At 35.1% G+C, this 17,391-nt stretch overlaps 1 protein-coding gene across 2 annotated transcripts; it reads left to right on the plus strand.

The window, feature by feature from the left end:
- The first annotated feature begins 9,725 nt into the window (after positions 1–9,725).
- Positions 9,726–17,121, plus strand: LOC125675418 (multimerin-2). 2 transcript variants are annotated; one of them, XM_056157596.1, is made up of 3 exons: positions 9,726–10,600; positions 10,950–11,078; positions 16,486–17,121. In XM_056157596.1, exons 1-3 carry the CDS (start codon positions 9,877–9,879, stop codon positions 16,875–16,877), a joined length of 1,245 nt encoding a protein of 414 aa, XP_056013571.1. In that variant the 5' UTR covers positions 9,726–9,876; the 3' UTR covers positions 16,878–17,121. The 2 variants fall into 2 exon arrangements, with proteins under 2 accessions (XP_056013571.1, XP_056013572.1); XM_056157597.1 differs by having other exon boundaries at positions 9,769–10,600; positions 10,950–11,069.
- The last annotated feature ends 270 nt before the right edge of the window (positions 17,122–17,391 follow it).

Below are 17,391 nucleotides of genomic sequence, written 5' to 3' on the forward strand. Positions count from 1 at the left end.
CAAATACATATCTACTTTGTAATGAGATGTTGTCCTTTAATTTATAAAAGGACTGCAGTACGTGGACAGTAGGCATGTGTTTCTAACAGAAACTTTATATCTTAGGTTAAAATAAAATGTGGGGTTTTTTTTTTTTTTCAAATCATGCAAATATTTCGTTATAAGACTGTAAGTTAGAATTGTAATTATACATACAAACCTAATGGATATGACATAGTTGTAGCTTTCACCTTTCACCTCAGAATTAAAATTTGCAGGAATCTTAAATGTTCAAATCCCACAGAGAACACAGTCTGGCCTAAATGATAAGTTAACGTTTTGGATTTCGTAGACGAATTTAATCCAATGATATGAATCTGGCAAAAAAAAACACCCATCTTGATTCAATGACAGCAGATTCAAAGGGGTTGCATCCTACCCCCGATTTTAGTTGAATGTTGCTATCTTCAAAGTGTCCCAGAAGTCAAATATACATTTTGGTTTATCTTATGTATTTTTAAAAATAAATACCGATAGTAAAATTCTTTCAGTTATTTTTTAAATTTTTAATCAACAAACGATATAATGGGCAAAAACAACTTTTATCGTAAATTCACACCTTTACGATACCGAAAACGAGACTGAAAATGTAATACCGGATCTGACGTCACAACCCATCATTGGCGGTTTCTTCACAACAAGACGAGAGTATAAGAGAAGAAAATATTCGAAGAGAAATGGCAAGTGTGTAGTTGCAGGATGCAACAACAGGCCCTCGGACACCGTTTCCGTCCACGAAGGACGAGCGACAGAGAGCTGCATGGACTCGATTTGTGAGACTGACCCGTGCAGAGTGAACATGATCGTCCCAGTATACTGTTGTTTGTAGTGCGCATTTCACGGACGAATGTTTCGAGGCTCAGTTTTCACTGATGAGAGAATTTGCAATTCCTGCGAAAAAACGCTTCTGCCTGGTGCGATTCTATCGCTTTATCCTAAGAGGAAAGTGGACGACCTCAACCTTGCCCTCCTTTCTTTGCCCGAGCCTAAACCCAAGCGCCAGGCTGCCGTCAAGCTGGAGAAAAATAGGGTAGATCGTGTGTAACTTTATTATGAAGATTCCATCGGTAAGAAAGTTTATAATCTTTATTGTAGTCTGTGACGTTGATTAGCTTTTTTTCACTTTATAAGTTACAATACACGTACCATATAACGAGTTTCTTACATGACCCCATCTGATCAAGACCCTGGATTAGATTGCCGTTTAAACATATTCTGTCATATAGATCCACTGACCTATCTTAGTAATGTGATCAAGAACTTTGCATAATTTAAATATACGTAGACTTCTATTACTCTTTTAGTGGGCAATATTATTTTCCAACACGATTAACTGTTAACATTGCAAAGATACCAATTCTGATCAATCAAGTGAAGGCTGAGGGGTGTAGAGTGGGTGGCCTGTAACCCATGTTATAACTCCTACATGTACATCCTTTGGATTTATACGTTAATGAAAATTAAATTATTTCCAAAAATGACAGATGATGGAAACCCCTCTTCACTAATTTAATTTACACAAATCATGGGCAGATCCAGGAATTTTGGAAAGGGAAGGGGGTTATACCATTATTAAATTTTAGTTGTTAAAGGGGGGGGGGGTCCACCATCTATATGTGTGGGTGTTTGTTTAGCAAAATTTTCTGATGAAAGGGTAGGGTTCCGACCTTCGGGATACCCCCCCCCCACCTCCCCGCTGGATGATCAGGATCCCCCCACTACAAATTATTTCAATATTTACATGCAGACATTTTATTTCAAAATAATAATATAATTACAGTAAATACATTATAAAGCACTATCGTAACACTTATTTCATCCTTTTTTATTGGGAAAGGTTGATGATTGCTCCTCTACATTTTAATGAGAATTCCTCAAGGCTGCATGCCATAACGAAGGAGGGGGACCGACAATTTAAAATCAGCTTCCCGAAGTTCAAGCGTGGGGAATACAGTGTTCGTAGGAAGCCTGTTGATCCAACATTTAGTAAGAATGTACTTCTAAAGATAATCCACTATCATAATTCATATCAAAATTAATTGGCATGGCATTTTCACTATTTTTGCATTTGTCACTTTTCTTTCAATCAAGTTTAAAACAGCAATAACAAAGTTAATGAGAATTTTTATTATTTATCAAAATACAATACATATAGTAAAGAGCAATTTAGTTATATAAGGATATAAAGCATACATAAAATTTTAAATAGGGTCCATTTATTCCAGGCCATCAGTCCTGATGAAGGAAACTTATTTGGCCTTTGATAATTATATATGACTTGTTGTATTCATGTACTTTATTATGTGTACAAAAACCAATAAAAAAAAAACAAAAAAAACAAAAACAAAAACAAAAAAACCAAAAAAAAAACCCCAAAAAAACAAAAAAAAACCCAGTGTGCACAGACATTAGCATGAGTAAATCATTTCTATGAATGCATCATACTGACAAAAATACCATTGCTGATCTGTTCCCCAAAGATGCCTTAGTTATCATTTTAGTTTGACATAGTATATTATTTATTTTTCCCATATATGTACATGTAACATGTGTATCAGGTTCAACATCACAGACGACGATATCGAAGAAAACGACGACACCGGAGAAAACAACACTTTACCCCTCCACGCAAATGTCGTCAACCAAAATTGAAATGACTGTCTCCCCGACCCATCAAAAGAAGTCTACAACAGTGTCTGACTTCATGAAATTTAACGAACCAGCAGATGATGAATTGACATGTAAGTTCAGGATACAACGAGCATTGCATGGACTATAAACGTCAGGGTTCAGGTATCCTCATGATTAAAGAATCCTCGGACGAGGGGGAGGGGGGTACAAAAGTTTGTAAACACACTCGTTTTAAAGCTTTATATGAACAATGTCAAATGTAACCACTAGAGTATTCATGTGGATCATTGTAGTAAGGAATAGAACGTAGTATACGGGCAAACAAGGAAGCCAATGTTCTTTGCTTGTTTGTTGTATGTCCCGTCGAGAATTTTTCACTCATATTGAGATCTCGCCAGCCGTATTCAAACCTATGCTAAAGCGCTCAGAGCTAGAACGGATGAGGGTTCTTAACGTACCAACGCCTGCAGCAACCTCCATTTTTAAGGTCCCGTGATTCTCACTTCTACATGTCGAGCGTTTGGCAAAGGAACACTCTTTGCCAACATTTACGTTTTTAAGGATGTTCTCTCCTGGTTTGAATTTTTTCCAGAAGTATCAAACTTTTTTGATAAACCATTTTAACTGATACATCTTTATTCGAAAGACATTTAAAACATAATAAAGAGTATGTATGTTAGTGTGGACTTTAAATAATTACAGCCCCTCAAAGTCGCCCCTTTGCTGAAACTTAATTTTTCATGAAAATCACCAATTTTCACAAGAAACACACTATAAAACAAATCTTAAGGAAAGAATAATCCTGACCTTCTTTTATTTTATGACAATTAAGCATAATTGATTATTTCAATAACTTTTACATAAAATATATCACCAATTCTACAAAAAAAATTAAGTATTAATTAAAATAATTGGATAAAATATCACACAAATTTGAAAAGCTATTTCATCAAAAAATTCAACCTAGGCAGAATATCTGTATCAAACTTTTTCTTAAATTACTAGTGTAGATTTAAATCATAGTTTTGCTTAATCTAAATGAAAAAAAAATGTGTTGGGTAGTGTACATTGTAACAAATATTTGAACCATTTTGTGTCCCCACCCCCTTCTGACACTGACAGACATTCTAAACGATAACAATATACGATTTGTTATAAAATGTGTATTTTTCAATTCATATTTACAAATCCTATATATTTATTTCATGATGTGATAAATAATCAGAAAACATAAATAATATATGCATATATACAATACTAATTCATTTTAACTGAAGCTACGAAGTTCAAGTCAGTTATGGGGGCGAAATGGATATGATATATAACTGGACCATTTTATCATAGACTACGTAGATTACATTCTTCTCATTCGCTACTACTGTTAAAATAGCGATTGTTTGTAGCACTTGCGTTACAAAATAACAAATACTGATCATACTCAATAAAGGTGGGGAGGGGGTAACCACCCCCACCTCACCCCCCACATTCTACGTGCCTGATAACAACGCAAAGTGTGATAAACTCAATTATTACATTTGACATTAGGACATTTTGCATCGACTTCAACGCAGAATAAGATAAAGCAAAATGCCATAGATTTGCAAGATCTAATGAGCGCCAGATTAGCAAAAACTCAATTAATGGAAGATATAATTAATTTGATATCTTTAATTTTCAATTATTGCGCGGTTTCAGTAAATCAAATAAATCGGCACTATCAATTAATAAGACCAATATTGAATTACTGTTGTCCTTTATTGTATTAACGATATTATCACATTCAATAGCAAAATCATCTAACTCTTGATTTGATTTGAACATATTTTATTGTCTAGATCTTATAACAAAGGGATTGAGCACAAGTTCTTAAAACTTAGAACTCCCTCTCCTAAGTCTTACCAATAGCGGTATAGGTATTTTTTTTATTAAAGTACTAACATGTAACGTTATGTAAATATTCTAGACTTTATTGACAATACCCTTGTTTCTACTTGTAGTCTGTTTGTCTTTTCAATGTGCGTTTCCCCTCCATTTTCAAGTAACTCTTGGAGTAATCTTTCATAATTTTCAATAGCACGAAAACGAATCGAACCTAGGAATAATTGAATCGTATTTATCTTCTAATCCTCTGTAGATATGTTTTCATTCTATTCATCTCTAAATCAGTTGTACACGGTATAACTGTCAATCAATTGTACACGGTATATCTGTAAATCAATTGTACACGGTATATCTGTAAATCAATTGTACACAATATATTTCTAAATCAATTGTATCTGCAAATGATTCAAAGATAAGTAGAATTCAATTTAACCTATCCGTAGTTAAATTAAAGGTAAGCCTAATTCATTTGAACCTAGGGTTAAGTATTTAAAGATGGGTATAATTATTTAGACCTATTTCAGTTCATTCAGACCTATCTTTAATTCACCTATGAGTGTGATCTTTCGACTAGACCACCATTCGCCTATTCTGATATGAAAGCGAAACCTTGAATTATCAGCCCAGCACAGGAACGTGTTAACCACTTCCAATCAAGTACCAGCAGCGTGGTACAGAGTAACAGCACCTCAACACGAGTAAGATACATTGATATATAGTCCCGTACCGCAACATTTGTGAATGAAAAATTAATTCATTGATGGATCAAATTGCTTACTTACTGTGGTAATTACGATACCGGTATAAAGAAGTAGGTATAGTGTCTACAGTCCTCTGGCCCAGAAAATGTATAGTTTCAGTAGGAGTACCAGAATCTGGCATTCAAATAAGGAATGTATAAACTAACCCAAACTACATTTAATTTGATCCAAAATTGCGTTGTGTTGTATGACAATAGCGTGAAGTTGGCGTAAAATTGCCAAAATCAATGGGAAAAGTCATAAATTCAGGGGGAGGGTCCTTTCAGAAAACATACAGCTCATGCGTCGAGCAATCTCATATTTAAATACATTTTTTATCTTCTATCAATGCTTCTATCAATACAAATTATATTTTAATTTCATTTTACTCGACTGATGGGCACACCTTTTCCTAAGCAATGATATGGATGAATTCAACAGTTGTCATGCTCTTTTTGAAAAAAGGGTGGAAACAATGTAAAACGTATACGGTACCAATTTTGATGCACCAGATGTGCATTTCGACAAATAATGTCTCATCAGTGATGTTCAACCGAAATGTTTGAAATCCGAAATAACAATGAAGTTTTAGAGGTATTATAGCGAAAAACAGTGTACAAAAAATGTGGAGTCAAATTCGTCAAAGGATAAAAGCTATGCGTGAGGGAGATAATCCTTAAATTTGAAATGAATTTCTAAATTTTATAACAGCAATTAAATATACATCCGTATTTTCAAGCTAGAAACGAAGTACTTAGCTACTGGGCTGTAGAGACCCTCGGGGACTAACAGTCCACCAGGAGAGGCCTCGACCCAGGGGTCATAATGTAAAACTTATACGGTACCAATTTTGATGCACCAGATGTAATTTATTCATGACGTAATAATGCTATCAAATAAGCAATAACTTTGATTTAAGTTGAGATAGTATATACTTGGCATGTGTTTAACTAACTTAAAACACACAGATCAAGTTTTATTAAAGACTGATTTAAACAGAGAAATCTTTTGGGCCTTTTTATGTACACAATCGTACCTTGTTCTTACAGAATTTGATCATGTGTATTTGCGTGCATTTCCTTAAAAAAGAGGCTCTGTTTTTCAAGCACTGTTTTGCTATAATCAGTTCAACAGAGGCAAGGAATTCATTTAAGTTCGTTTTTTTAGTAAAACTCATCAAAAAGATTAGATTTGGAAATATTTAATCAGTTATCAGTTTGATAATGACTTCGATTTGTGGTGATGACCTAAAGTTGCGGTACTGACATCTTATTCAAACTACACAATGACATCGTTCAAATTAACACGTTTAAGTAAATAAATTGCCAATGTCAATAATGTAGGACACGGGATTGGTCAAGAAGGTCCAACAGAAATTAATTTCGTTTAATAAAGAATATGATTTTAACGAAACGAATATCGTTATTACCAACACAAAACGAAAAGTCAAGGAGTTGTGATAATGACTATTACACAAATGACATTATATCAACGGAAGGTATTCTGTGGTTTTGATCCATTGTTTATGATCAAATTACCAGTGAACGAACCGCACCAATGAAATAAGCAATACATGCTATTTTATGAAATGTTCGGGAATGACAGGTAATTACTGTACTTATCGCTCTATCTAAGAAAAATGATTATTTTGCCTGAATTCCTACTTTGGCATTGTCGGCTTCTTCGCCATTTCAATGGATAAACGACCATGCTATCTTCTCACTGAAAGTTTACCTGAACAATAATGATCTGGTTCCAGTTGTACAAAAGTTAGTCAGCTTTAATTGACAGTTAACTTCAAGTCAACACTATATAAATGTTTAAGTTAATAGCAAGTTAACTGTCAGTTAAAGTTAACTAACCTTCGTGCAACTGGGTCCTGCAATTTGATATGACCAGTACTTTTCATGATATGACGAAAACAGTTGGGACAGTACATAATTGATTCATTCTTCAAAATTCAAGATTTATCAATGTTTCGAAGTTTATAATAGATAAAACCCTTTGTCGCATTCCCTGTTCACTTCCTTTAAGTATCAGTGAACAAACAAGAAGGGAACAAATTAGAATTGTTTATCTAACCGACTTACATTGATCAAATTCAGGAAATAGGACACATGAAAAGCACATAAGGTTGACCTTAAATCTGTCTTGAATTGTAAACATGTTTCATAAATGGCAAATAACGATGATATAAATAACACGCCATTACTGAAACATATTGAAGTTTCATTTTGTGTTGATATAGCGATATTCGTTTCGAAATTAAACTATTTCCATACTGCAGCGAGAGTCCAAGCGTATTGCTTTCCCTCCTTACAGCAAGTCATTTGTTTCTTTTTGTACAAATGTAAATTTCCTGTCAATTTTCTATCTTTTTGCAGGGCTTACAACCCCCCCCCCCTTCCGTGGGTTGGAAGAGTTCAGCTAAAGGGTTCATTTAAATCGTAATGTGAAATTGCAATTATAAAATGACAGATATATTACAATCTGAACTCCACTTCCATGAAGAGTTTTCATTGCCTTTCCATTGAGCGACATATCTGTCATGAGAGATAGTTTAAGATTTGCTTTCATTTACAGATAGAATCAGTCTTTGTTTTGATTTTGTACAAGTTAAAATCCACTTGTTCATCTCATGGCTTTAACTTACATATGGGGAGTTCCAATAGCTTGGGAACTGTTTCCGCTTAAAATAGGAGTTTTCAGTTTATAATGATTCTTTAATAGTCACTTCCCTGGGGATCCGATGCATCCCATTATTATTGAGATATATCAGATGTTATTATTTTTATGAAAAGGCGAAGATAACGAACAGTAAAAATTTAAGAATTGGGCAAACACAGACCCCTAAATATACCAGGGGTATCATTTGTAATGTTTAAACTCTAACACACATTCTATATTATATATACATTATATGTAGCGAAATGATCTACCACTTGCGCAGATTGCATAGTATTTCAATAAACTTAAGCTTCAAGAATATTTTCGAGGTCGGATTATAATTGAAAGTCAAGGAAACCCGATGGTTTAGAATTTGAACATCTAAAATCAAAAATGATCACAATAATCTTCATATTTGGCATGGGGAGATGTTTTGATGAAAACAATCGCAAAATCTGAAATAAAAATACCAAAAATGAGTAAGGCCTTAATATTCCGAAAGTTTCATAATAAATTCAATCTTACACGATGTGTGTCGTGTTGATATCTTGTAGTTGTTCATTTTCATAAAACATTTGTTTTATTTATGTTCTTAAATGTTGACAGCTTGAATTAGGGATTTTTACTTTGTTTACCAAGAATTGAGTAAAAAGGGAAAACAAATGAACGAACTATTTTACAATGTTTGCATTATTTTTGGATTGATACTCGTGTTGAGATTGGTAAATGTTATGAAATTAACATCAAAAGTTGAAGATAACGAACAGTGATTAATCTCATAACTCCTATAAGGAATACAAAATTCAGAGTTTGGCAAACACGGACCCCTAGATATACCAAAGGTGGGATTAGGTATCTAAGAAGAGAAAATATCCCCTGTTGACCGGTGACACCCACCATGAACCCCACATCTTGATCAGATTAACGGGGTAAGCCGTAGTCAAAATTAAAATCAGTGTGTAGAGAACAGCTTAACAATTGGTATGAAACATATCAGACAGAATTTGTCCCAATAATAGGTTGCATTGGCAAACTAGGTACATGTTATAAGATGAAGAAGTTAACGAACAGCGATCAGTCTCATGAACCCATTAAAGAACACAACCTAAGAGAACGGCATACCAGAGGCGGGATCGGGCTGGATTTCTTGAGAGAAAAAAGTCGGAAAAAAGTCGAAACTTGTACTAAAGTCTGGGATTTTATTCAAAGTCTGAATACTGAAATAAATGAAAACTCAAATTTTAGTTTTAAATTATCAATAATTCCAAGGCAGGTGTTTAGGAGGTGTAATCATCCCTTTGTTGACATGTCACACCCGCCGTGATGTATCTATCTTTATCACGTGTATTTTTTATCAAGATGTAATACTGATATTCGAAGATATAAAAGAAATGTTAATTTCAGTCTTAGTATACGAGACAAATTACGATTTTGATTACAAATTCTTTTATCAGTGCTATTTGCTAAGATTAGCCAGTTAGTAATGGGATCGACATGGTAGCTGCTATCTTCCAAAATGATAAACATTAAATGACACATACTGACCATTTCAATTTTATGGAAAGCTCTTGTAAAATATTTTAATTTCAGAAAATTACTAATCTAGACACCTACTTGAGATGTAAGTATTTTTAAGTAGTTCTTAACCTTTTTTAAACAGACGCTATTATATCATTCCAAGATTTTAATGAATAATCTTTAAAAAGATCTAAGCAAGGAGATCACACTTGTGTTATCACCATATCACACATTTCATGCTCTTTATTCTATACGAACGCCATCTTAGTGGAAAAAGAATGTGTCTCATAATCAAATTCATCATCTGTCAACCAGATGTATCCGTCTTGAATTGGTTCTACTTGATATTTGGTATAAATACAGCCTGTGTCTGACGGTCAGTGTGGTACGACTTGCCAACATGAATGTCGCGGGGTACCTTACGCTGATACTCTTTGTTATCGACAAAACCAAGACGGTCTCTCTCCTAACAGACGACAATGCACATAACTCTACACACCAAAATCTCGTCGGAGTGGACAGTCAAAATGTGGATGTCTTCAGACAACTGCTGAATCAAGAAACTATCATCAGAATGACCTTGGTCAAAAATGTCCACGCGTTGATGAAAGACATGTTGTCGCTAAAGGAAAACTTCGCTGTGGCCGAACAGAAACTTTCAACTCTACAGGCATCTACCGCTCACGAAATATCGGTGCTGAAAACGGAAGTGCAGTCATTGAAACTTGAAAACAATGTTTTGAAAAACGAGAGTAGAGAACACAAAAGAGATGTCACAGAAATGAAGGCAAATATTGTGCAAATTTCAGAGAATCACAAAGAATTTGAAAAAGAAATTGACGTAAATAGGGAGGTATTTCAACAAAATGTGTCGGACAAGCTGGCAGACATTAAAATCGAGGTACGGTATTTGTCTATAACCTTGCTGGATCTAAACGCACACACTCGTCAAATTGAAAGTGAAATTCCGGACATCATTGATCAAAAGATCCTAGCGATGTTCGAATCGATAAATTCTACATTGGAAAATTTCAATGCGACCGTAATGGCTACGGACAACAAATTTGCAACTCAATTTTCGGACCTCAAGAACTCACATTCTGGTGTCTTGTCAACTCTCACTGGTAAGTATCCTATTGACATCCTCATCAGCAATTTTACATTTCTCTCAACAGTCTCAATGCAGGTTTGACTTTGAGTGAGTTATTAATTTGAATTAATATAAAGACAGTCATAATACTTCATAAATGAACGTCATTATTGAAAATACATGTGGGTATGAACTGCAATGTTTTATGCCGGCGTACTAACTTGCTCATGCATTTTCAAAACTGAAGTTATTTTACTTTATTTGCATTCTACTTTTAATTCTGTCATAATTCTTAATCCTTAAAGTAAACGTAATATCTTTGATTGGTTGATTCTTTTTATACATTAAATATTTCTAATCATAAAATGCTCTTCATTTCCTAGATTACCTGAACACAACAGTAGACAGTCTGAAGGCCGAACTGAAGGACTCAAAGTTTGAACAACTGAAGTTATCCTCTGCAGTGACCTCTCTCGAGATGTTCCGAATGAATCTGACCAACAGTAAATGTGGTATTTATTTTATGTTTTTCAAATTTTCTAATTATTCTCTTATCTTCTGGCCACTTATTTATTAGCTTAACTGACCATATACTTTAGTGAGTTTTTCTGACCGAAAATAATCTATCATCGTCAACGCCGTCGTTATTTTGTTTTAACTTTACGCATTTTAGATTTCTCCTAGAATCGACTGGTACCAACTTGCAACATTCGTTGTTATTAGGGATTCAGAATGAAACTAAGGGTCACTATTTTCCAAATTAAGAAAAACTAGTTGATAAAAGTATATTTTTAAGACCCTCATGACTGTACAAATCAGTAGGAGATCCTCCTGCTAATTTGGGTTGACATCCCTAACAATAGACCCACGATTAGTATTACATGTCAATATATAAATCGTCTTACGTAGATCAAAGTTTAAACGATAAAAACTAAGCCTTATAATTTTGCATAATCTAACTTTTCAAGAACTAAAAACCTGCAAGTAGTGAAATGAATATGATTTCATTTTACTTTGTTAATGCAATTTCACTGATTCGTTTGGTTTCATCAACTTTATATAATATATCGTATAAACTAAATCGCTGCTGTGTTTCGCCATATGACGCATTGGGATTGACGTCACAATATATTTATCCCCTATGTTACTATTTTAATACTTCGCGTCATATCAAATTATTAGTTTCTATATAATGTTTATTGGATTACATCAAATGAAAAAAATAAAGGTAACGAACAGCGATCAATCTCATAGATTCCATAAAGAATATTAAATCCCTTTATCTGAGTTAAAAAGTTCAAGAAATGAAAGTGTTTTTTACTCATTCTATACGTTATGAGATAAGTTGGGGCATTTTACGCTCATTTAAAAACGCTTAGTGGTGCCGCTTTGTTGTTTATAATACGTAAGCTGTCCCGAATTACTTTTTATCGTATAAATTGAGTAAATGTTACTTTCATTTCTTAAATATAAGCATCATCACGTAGCATAGACTCAAGTTTGTTCTTATTATGACATCAACGGACTGGATGAAGTCTGTAAAGGGGTTGTGAGTTATATATAAGTTAATTTTGTCAGGAAATTCTTCATCTTTCTTTTATTAAATGAGCACAAGGGACCGTTAACGTTCTTATTTGACTACCTTTCTCTCATGAGAGGTGTCAGGTTTTAATCCCGGCGTTACTTGTTAGGGCTTTCCTCCTTTCTGTGGAAAGTCCTATTGTTATTAGGTCTTTCCACCTTTCTGTGGAAAGACCTTTTGTTATTGTTCTGTTTTTTATTATTATTATTAGGTCTTTCCACCTTTCTGTGGAAAGACCTTTTGTTATTGTTCTGTTTTTTATTATTATTATTATTATTATTATTATTATTTGTCTTCTTTTCTTTCCGCCACGAGAAGCTCTTGACGTTTTAAGACTTATCGAAAAACAATGTAGACCATCATATTTAACATCTCGAAACATGCTCAGATCTCACCTTGCGTATTTGATCTTTGACCCCTAACGAACTTATGAGACTTTACACAAAAAACCCTTGTTATCGGATCACCTCGATAACCGCAAATGATAAGAGCATGAAACTTTCACTAAATTCTTTAGTCCATCAAGCTGAAGCGTTGTAGTGTTTACTTTTAAGTTTTCGGTGATCCCTAAAGGGAGTTAATGGCCCCGAAAGTTTACGATTTTTACGGAAAAATTCAAAACTCCTAAAATATAAGTCGTAGAAAGACGGAACCAACTGGAATGGAATACTTGACCTTTGACCTTGAAAATCAGGTCAAGGTCAAAGGTCAAGGTCATCTGGAAACTTTAAAAATAAGCACTTTTCATACAGTCTAAAGCATAGATAGTACAGATAAGGTATACTATGCACAAGTAGTCAAGAACCAACTTAAGTCAACGCATATCATTACCATTCTGAACTTTGACCTTTGTTCGATTTACAGCGACTTGCGTAAAAACCATTGTTATCACTACGGTATGGAAACCGTAAATGGTACGAACACGAAATGTTCACTAAACTTATTGCCTGACCAATTGTAAAAGATGACTTCCGCTTTTGATGGTTTCTCGATCCGTAACGGGAATTAATGCTCTTGAAAGTTTTCGATTTCGCGTAGAAATTTACAACTCCTAAAGTATTTGTCGTAAGAAGACAGGACCAACTGAAGTGACATCCCTGACCTTTGACCTTGAAAATTAGGTCAAGGTCAAAGGTCAAGGTCATCTAGAAACTTTGAAAATAAGCAATTTTCACACCGTCTAAACCATATAAAGTACAGATTAGGTATAATATGCACAATAAGTCAAGAACCAACTTCAGTCAATGCATTGCATTACGACTCTGAACTTTGACCTTTCTTCGATTTACAGCGACTTGCATAAAAACCATTGTTATCACTACAGTATGGAAACCGTAAATGGGATGAACACGAAATGTTGACTAAACTTATTGCCTGATCAATTGTAAAAGATGACTTCCGGTTTTTGATGATTCGTTGATCCCTAACGGGAATTAATGCCCTTAAAATTTTTTAATTTAGCGTAGAAATTTACAACTCCTAAAGTATTTGTTGTAGGAAGACAGGACCAACTGAAGTGACATCCCTGACCTTTGACCTTGAAAATTAGGTCAAGGTCATCTAGAAACTTTGAAAATAAGCAATTTTTATACCATCTAAAGCATATAAAGTACACATTTTTTTGTATTTAGAGACATTGTTTGAATGTCTGAAAAGGTGGAAAGACCTCTAATTGTTCGCGAACAATTAGGATTACTAGTTGTTCTGTTTATTATTATTCTCGTGCCGTCAAAAATATTTCGTCTGAAGACTTATCGAAAAACTTTATAGTTCATGATATAGCAATTCTTGAGAAACGAATACATTTCACCCTGCGTCATTGAACTTTGGCCCCTTACAGAGTTATTGGACCTTTCGCAGAGATCATTGTTATCGCTACTACTTTTAAACCGTAGATGATAGAAGGACGAAACCTTCGCTGAAGCATAGAGGTTAATTAGTAGAATCGATAAACATTAAATGAAGGGATTCGCTGACAGCTAAAAGGAGTTAATGCCCCCTTATGTTTTGTGATTTCTCCATTAAAAAAAATTGACGACTCCTAAAGTATTCCTCGTAGAGAGACAGAACCCACTGTAACGGGTTGGGTGACCTTGACCTTGAAAAATAGGTCAAGGTCACCAAGAATGGTGAGAAAATGGCACTTTTTCTCCTCTCTTTCCTGTTACAAATAGCATCGAAATATCATATGGGTCAGCATTAAATTCTGGATTGGTCTCGGTATTATGAATTACAACTCTGAACTTTGACCGCTCCGCGAATGTCGACGACTTAACGTCGAAAACCCCGTTATCGCTACTCCTACTAAACCGAAAGCCGTGGAGACGTGATACCTTCGCCGACGAATTCGTGATAAAACCCTCTTGTATCGAGAAGTTGACCGAAACCGAAACCCCTTCAGCACAGTTCTCGCCCACAAAAGTCAACGACGTCGTCATTCAAGCCCATAACTTTTTCATGGATGTGGATAGAGAGTTTGACCTTGAAAGTGGGTCAAGGTCAAATGTCAAGGTCACACATCAAGGTGCGAGTCTCCACGAGCAAGGCAAAACCACACGTCACGCCTGTCGTCCCCAAATGAAGAAATCCCCCACCCTTCAAGTGATCTGTATGTTGGCAGCTGTTTACACCATTTTGAAAGGTCTCATGCCCAACAACAGGATTCTATCTAATCTGACCTACACATACCTATCTGACCTACACCAATTTTCTCCATTTCTTGACTGTCTTGTAAATCAAACATTAATTCCATTTGCATTCGTGAAAAGACATATGCCAGATTCCATTGTCTGCCTGCATCAACATAAAGACTAAGCCCAGTTGTTGTTTGTATTTTTTTTTATGATAATGATGATGCAACTTTACTCGACAGTATTCCTATTCTCCGTTCAGATCCTATACTCAGAAACCTTTTCTTTCACCGGCCGCCAGTTTTTTGTCACTGCCTAAATCCGTATGCATGCCTCCTTGGGTGAAATGACTGAAAAACATTGTTTCCGTGAATTTGAACACATAGGATGAGCAATTACAAACTGTATATTAAATTCCACAATACACAACACACACGGTAAAATCCAGTGCAAGTCCTACCCTATCTTCTCAACAGGCTCTGCATGACAGCATGCATGAGGAGAGTGTCATCAATACATGTGCAGAATCTAATCTCTGAAAATGTTACTTCCGGTTTCTTTGCATCTCCAAATAGCATATCTAACCTGTCCAAAGTCACCCCAAACACCTGGACAAGTTCTATTACACTTTTACCTGATATGTAGCCGCTATCCAACACCCACACACCTTTTTTGCAAATATTTGACCGGTACTATCGTGCTACTACCGTGCGAAAACAGGGCCTCCTCGGTACTATCGTGCTACTACCGTGCGAAAACAGGGCCTCCTCAATCACCAACACTCAAGGCGGCAAATTGAACTTTTTTTAAAATTTATTTATTTATTTATTTTGCATTTAGCAATTGAACACTACTGAAAACTACTGAAAACCGGTAGAAGGTGGGAAGCCCTCTAATTGTTCGCGAATAATTAGGATCACTGGTTTCTGTTTGTTTTGCTGAACTCGGATTTAGACTGAGTTTATAGATCTATAAAAGTATTATATTTTATATCCTCTGGGGCAGAATATCTGATTTTAGGAAGGGGGTTATAAGTATCTTTTTTAGTTAGCTTGAGAAAGATATAGATATATATTGGGCAAAAACTTAAAAAGTTTTTCCACTTTGTTGTCATATATATTTGTGATGTAACCCAGTTCAATAGACACAATAACTCGATGAGCATTCATTTTCACTTCCATCAACTAAGAAGTGCATGTAGCGAAATGTTTCTACTTCCATACTGAGTACGTTTAACACGAAACAAAATGTGATATAGCAGCTGTCATCTTCTATTGCTTTCTTTCCATGGAATTCCCATGGGCACAGATATGTCAGTTTCGAGATAAGTGCTCTTTTTTGTAGGAAGTGTATTTACGTGTAGTGGTACTTTGAATGTCAAAGTGCGGCAGTCATTACCTACGTCAGTAGGGAAGACGATAAAATGTAAAATATATTAAAAGCGGCTTCTGTTCAAATATGCAAATGTGAGAACTACAAAATACTATGGAACGAAATGACATTCTTTATGTAGTACGTATTGGCAACGAAATAACGTGATATAATAAGAATTTGATTACTCTCTGAATACTTATCACATACTTAGTATGTGTATAAACCGAAATCACTTTTTCATATTTTCATTATTGAAAATCTTACATAGTGCATATCATTGACTTCCGACTTACAATACTTTACTTATGATGCTTATTTTGTTTTATTTATTAGATCTTCAAACGAAAGTGGCCTTCACCGCGGGGGTGACGTCTAGCAGTAGTACCTGGAACAGCGGGACGTTAGTATTTCCGGTTGTCATTAACAACATCGGGGGTGGATACAATCCCAGTACTGGAGTTTTCACGGCCCCTACAGAGGGACACTACGTCTTCTTCGTCACTGTCGTGGAGTATAATAAACAGGATAGCAGGGTTGAAATTGTCCTGAATGGGTCATCAAAGGTCGGAACAATGGGACATCCAAGCGCAGGTTACCAGACGGGAGCAAACATGGCTGTCCTGCGGCTTCAGCAGGGAGACACTGTGTGGATCAAACATTACCATGGCAAAGGTTATTACACCGAAACCGTTCCCCTCACAACGTTCTCTGGCTTCCTCCTCTAACTTACACTTACCAAGGTCAGAGGTCAGATTGAGTTTGTTATATTGTAATCCGATACTTAGATACCACACAAATACTCAAATCAACGTAAATCATAAATCACATATTATCGTGTGTGTATCCAATAAACATTCCTGTGTATATATATCATAATCATGCTCGTGTTCATGTGTAATAATCATTCTTGTGTTTGAATGTAATAACCATTCTTGTGTTTATAGACATGTATAATAAAGATTCATTTTATCCTCTCGTGTTTATAAAAACAGATCGTTTTTCATGTTTATAACGTATGTAGCAATGCCAGGGTTTAAGGCAGCTTCACCTTCATTGATGTGACTTATCAATAGCAATGGTTGAAAGTGGAAAAATGAAATGCGAAAATAACGATAGGTGATTAATCTCATAATTCTTATAAGCAATACAAAATATAGAGTGGGAAAGTGGTAAAAGTGTTTTGATCTTCACTGAATATAATTAAACTTCAATAATAGCCAAAGCAAATGTGTATATTGC

Source organism: Ostrea edulis, chromosome 3 (assembly GCF_947568905.1).
Source record: "Ostrea edulis chromosome 3, xbOstEdul1.1, whole genome shotgun sequence".
Classification (NCBI taxonomy): Eukaryota; Metazoa; Mollusca; class Bivalvia; order Ostreida; family Ostreidae; genus Ostrea; species Ostrea edulis.

Bases quoted from the DNA above. Each gene is read 5' to 3' on its own strand.
- LOC125675418 (XM_056157596.1), top strand. From the start codon at position 9,877: ATGAATGTCGCGGGGTACCTTACGCTGATACTCTTTGTTATCGACAAA. The intron at 10,601-10,949 runs GTAAGTATCCTA...TTCATTTCCTAG, and splicing joins TGTCTTGTCAACTCTCACTG to ATTACCTGAACACAACAGTA. The intron at 11,079-16,485 runs GTATTTATTTTA...TTTATTTATTAG, and splicing joins TCTGACCAACAGTAAATGTG to ATCTTCAAACGAAAGTGGCC.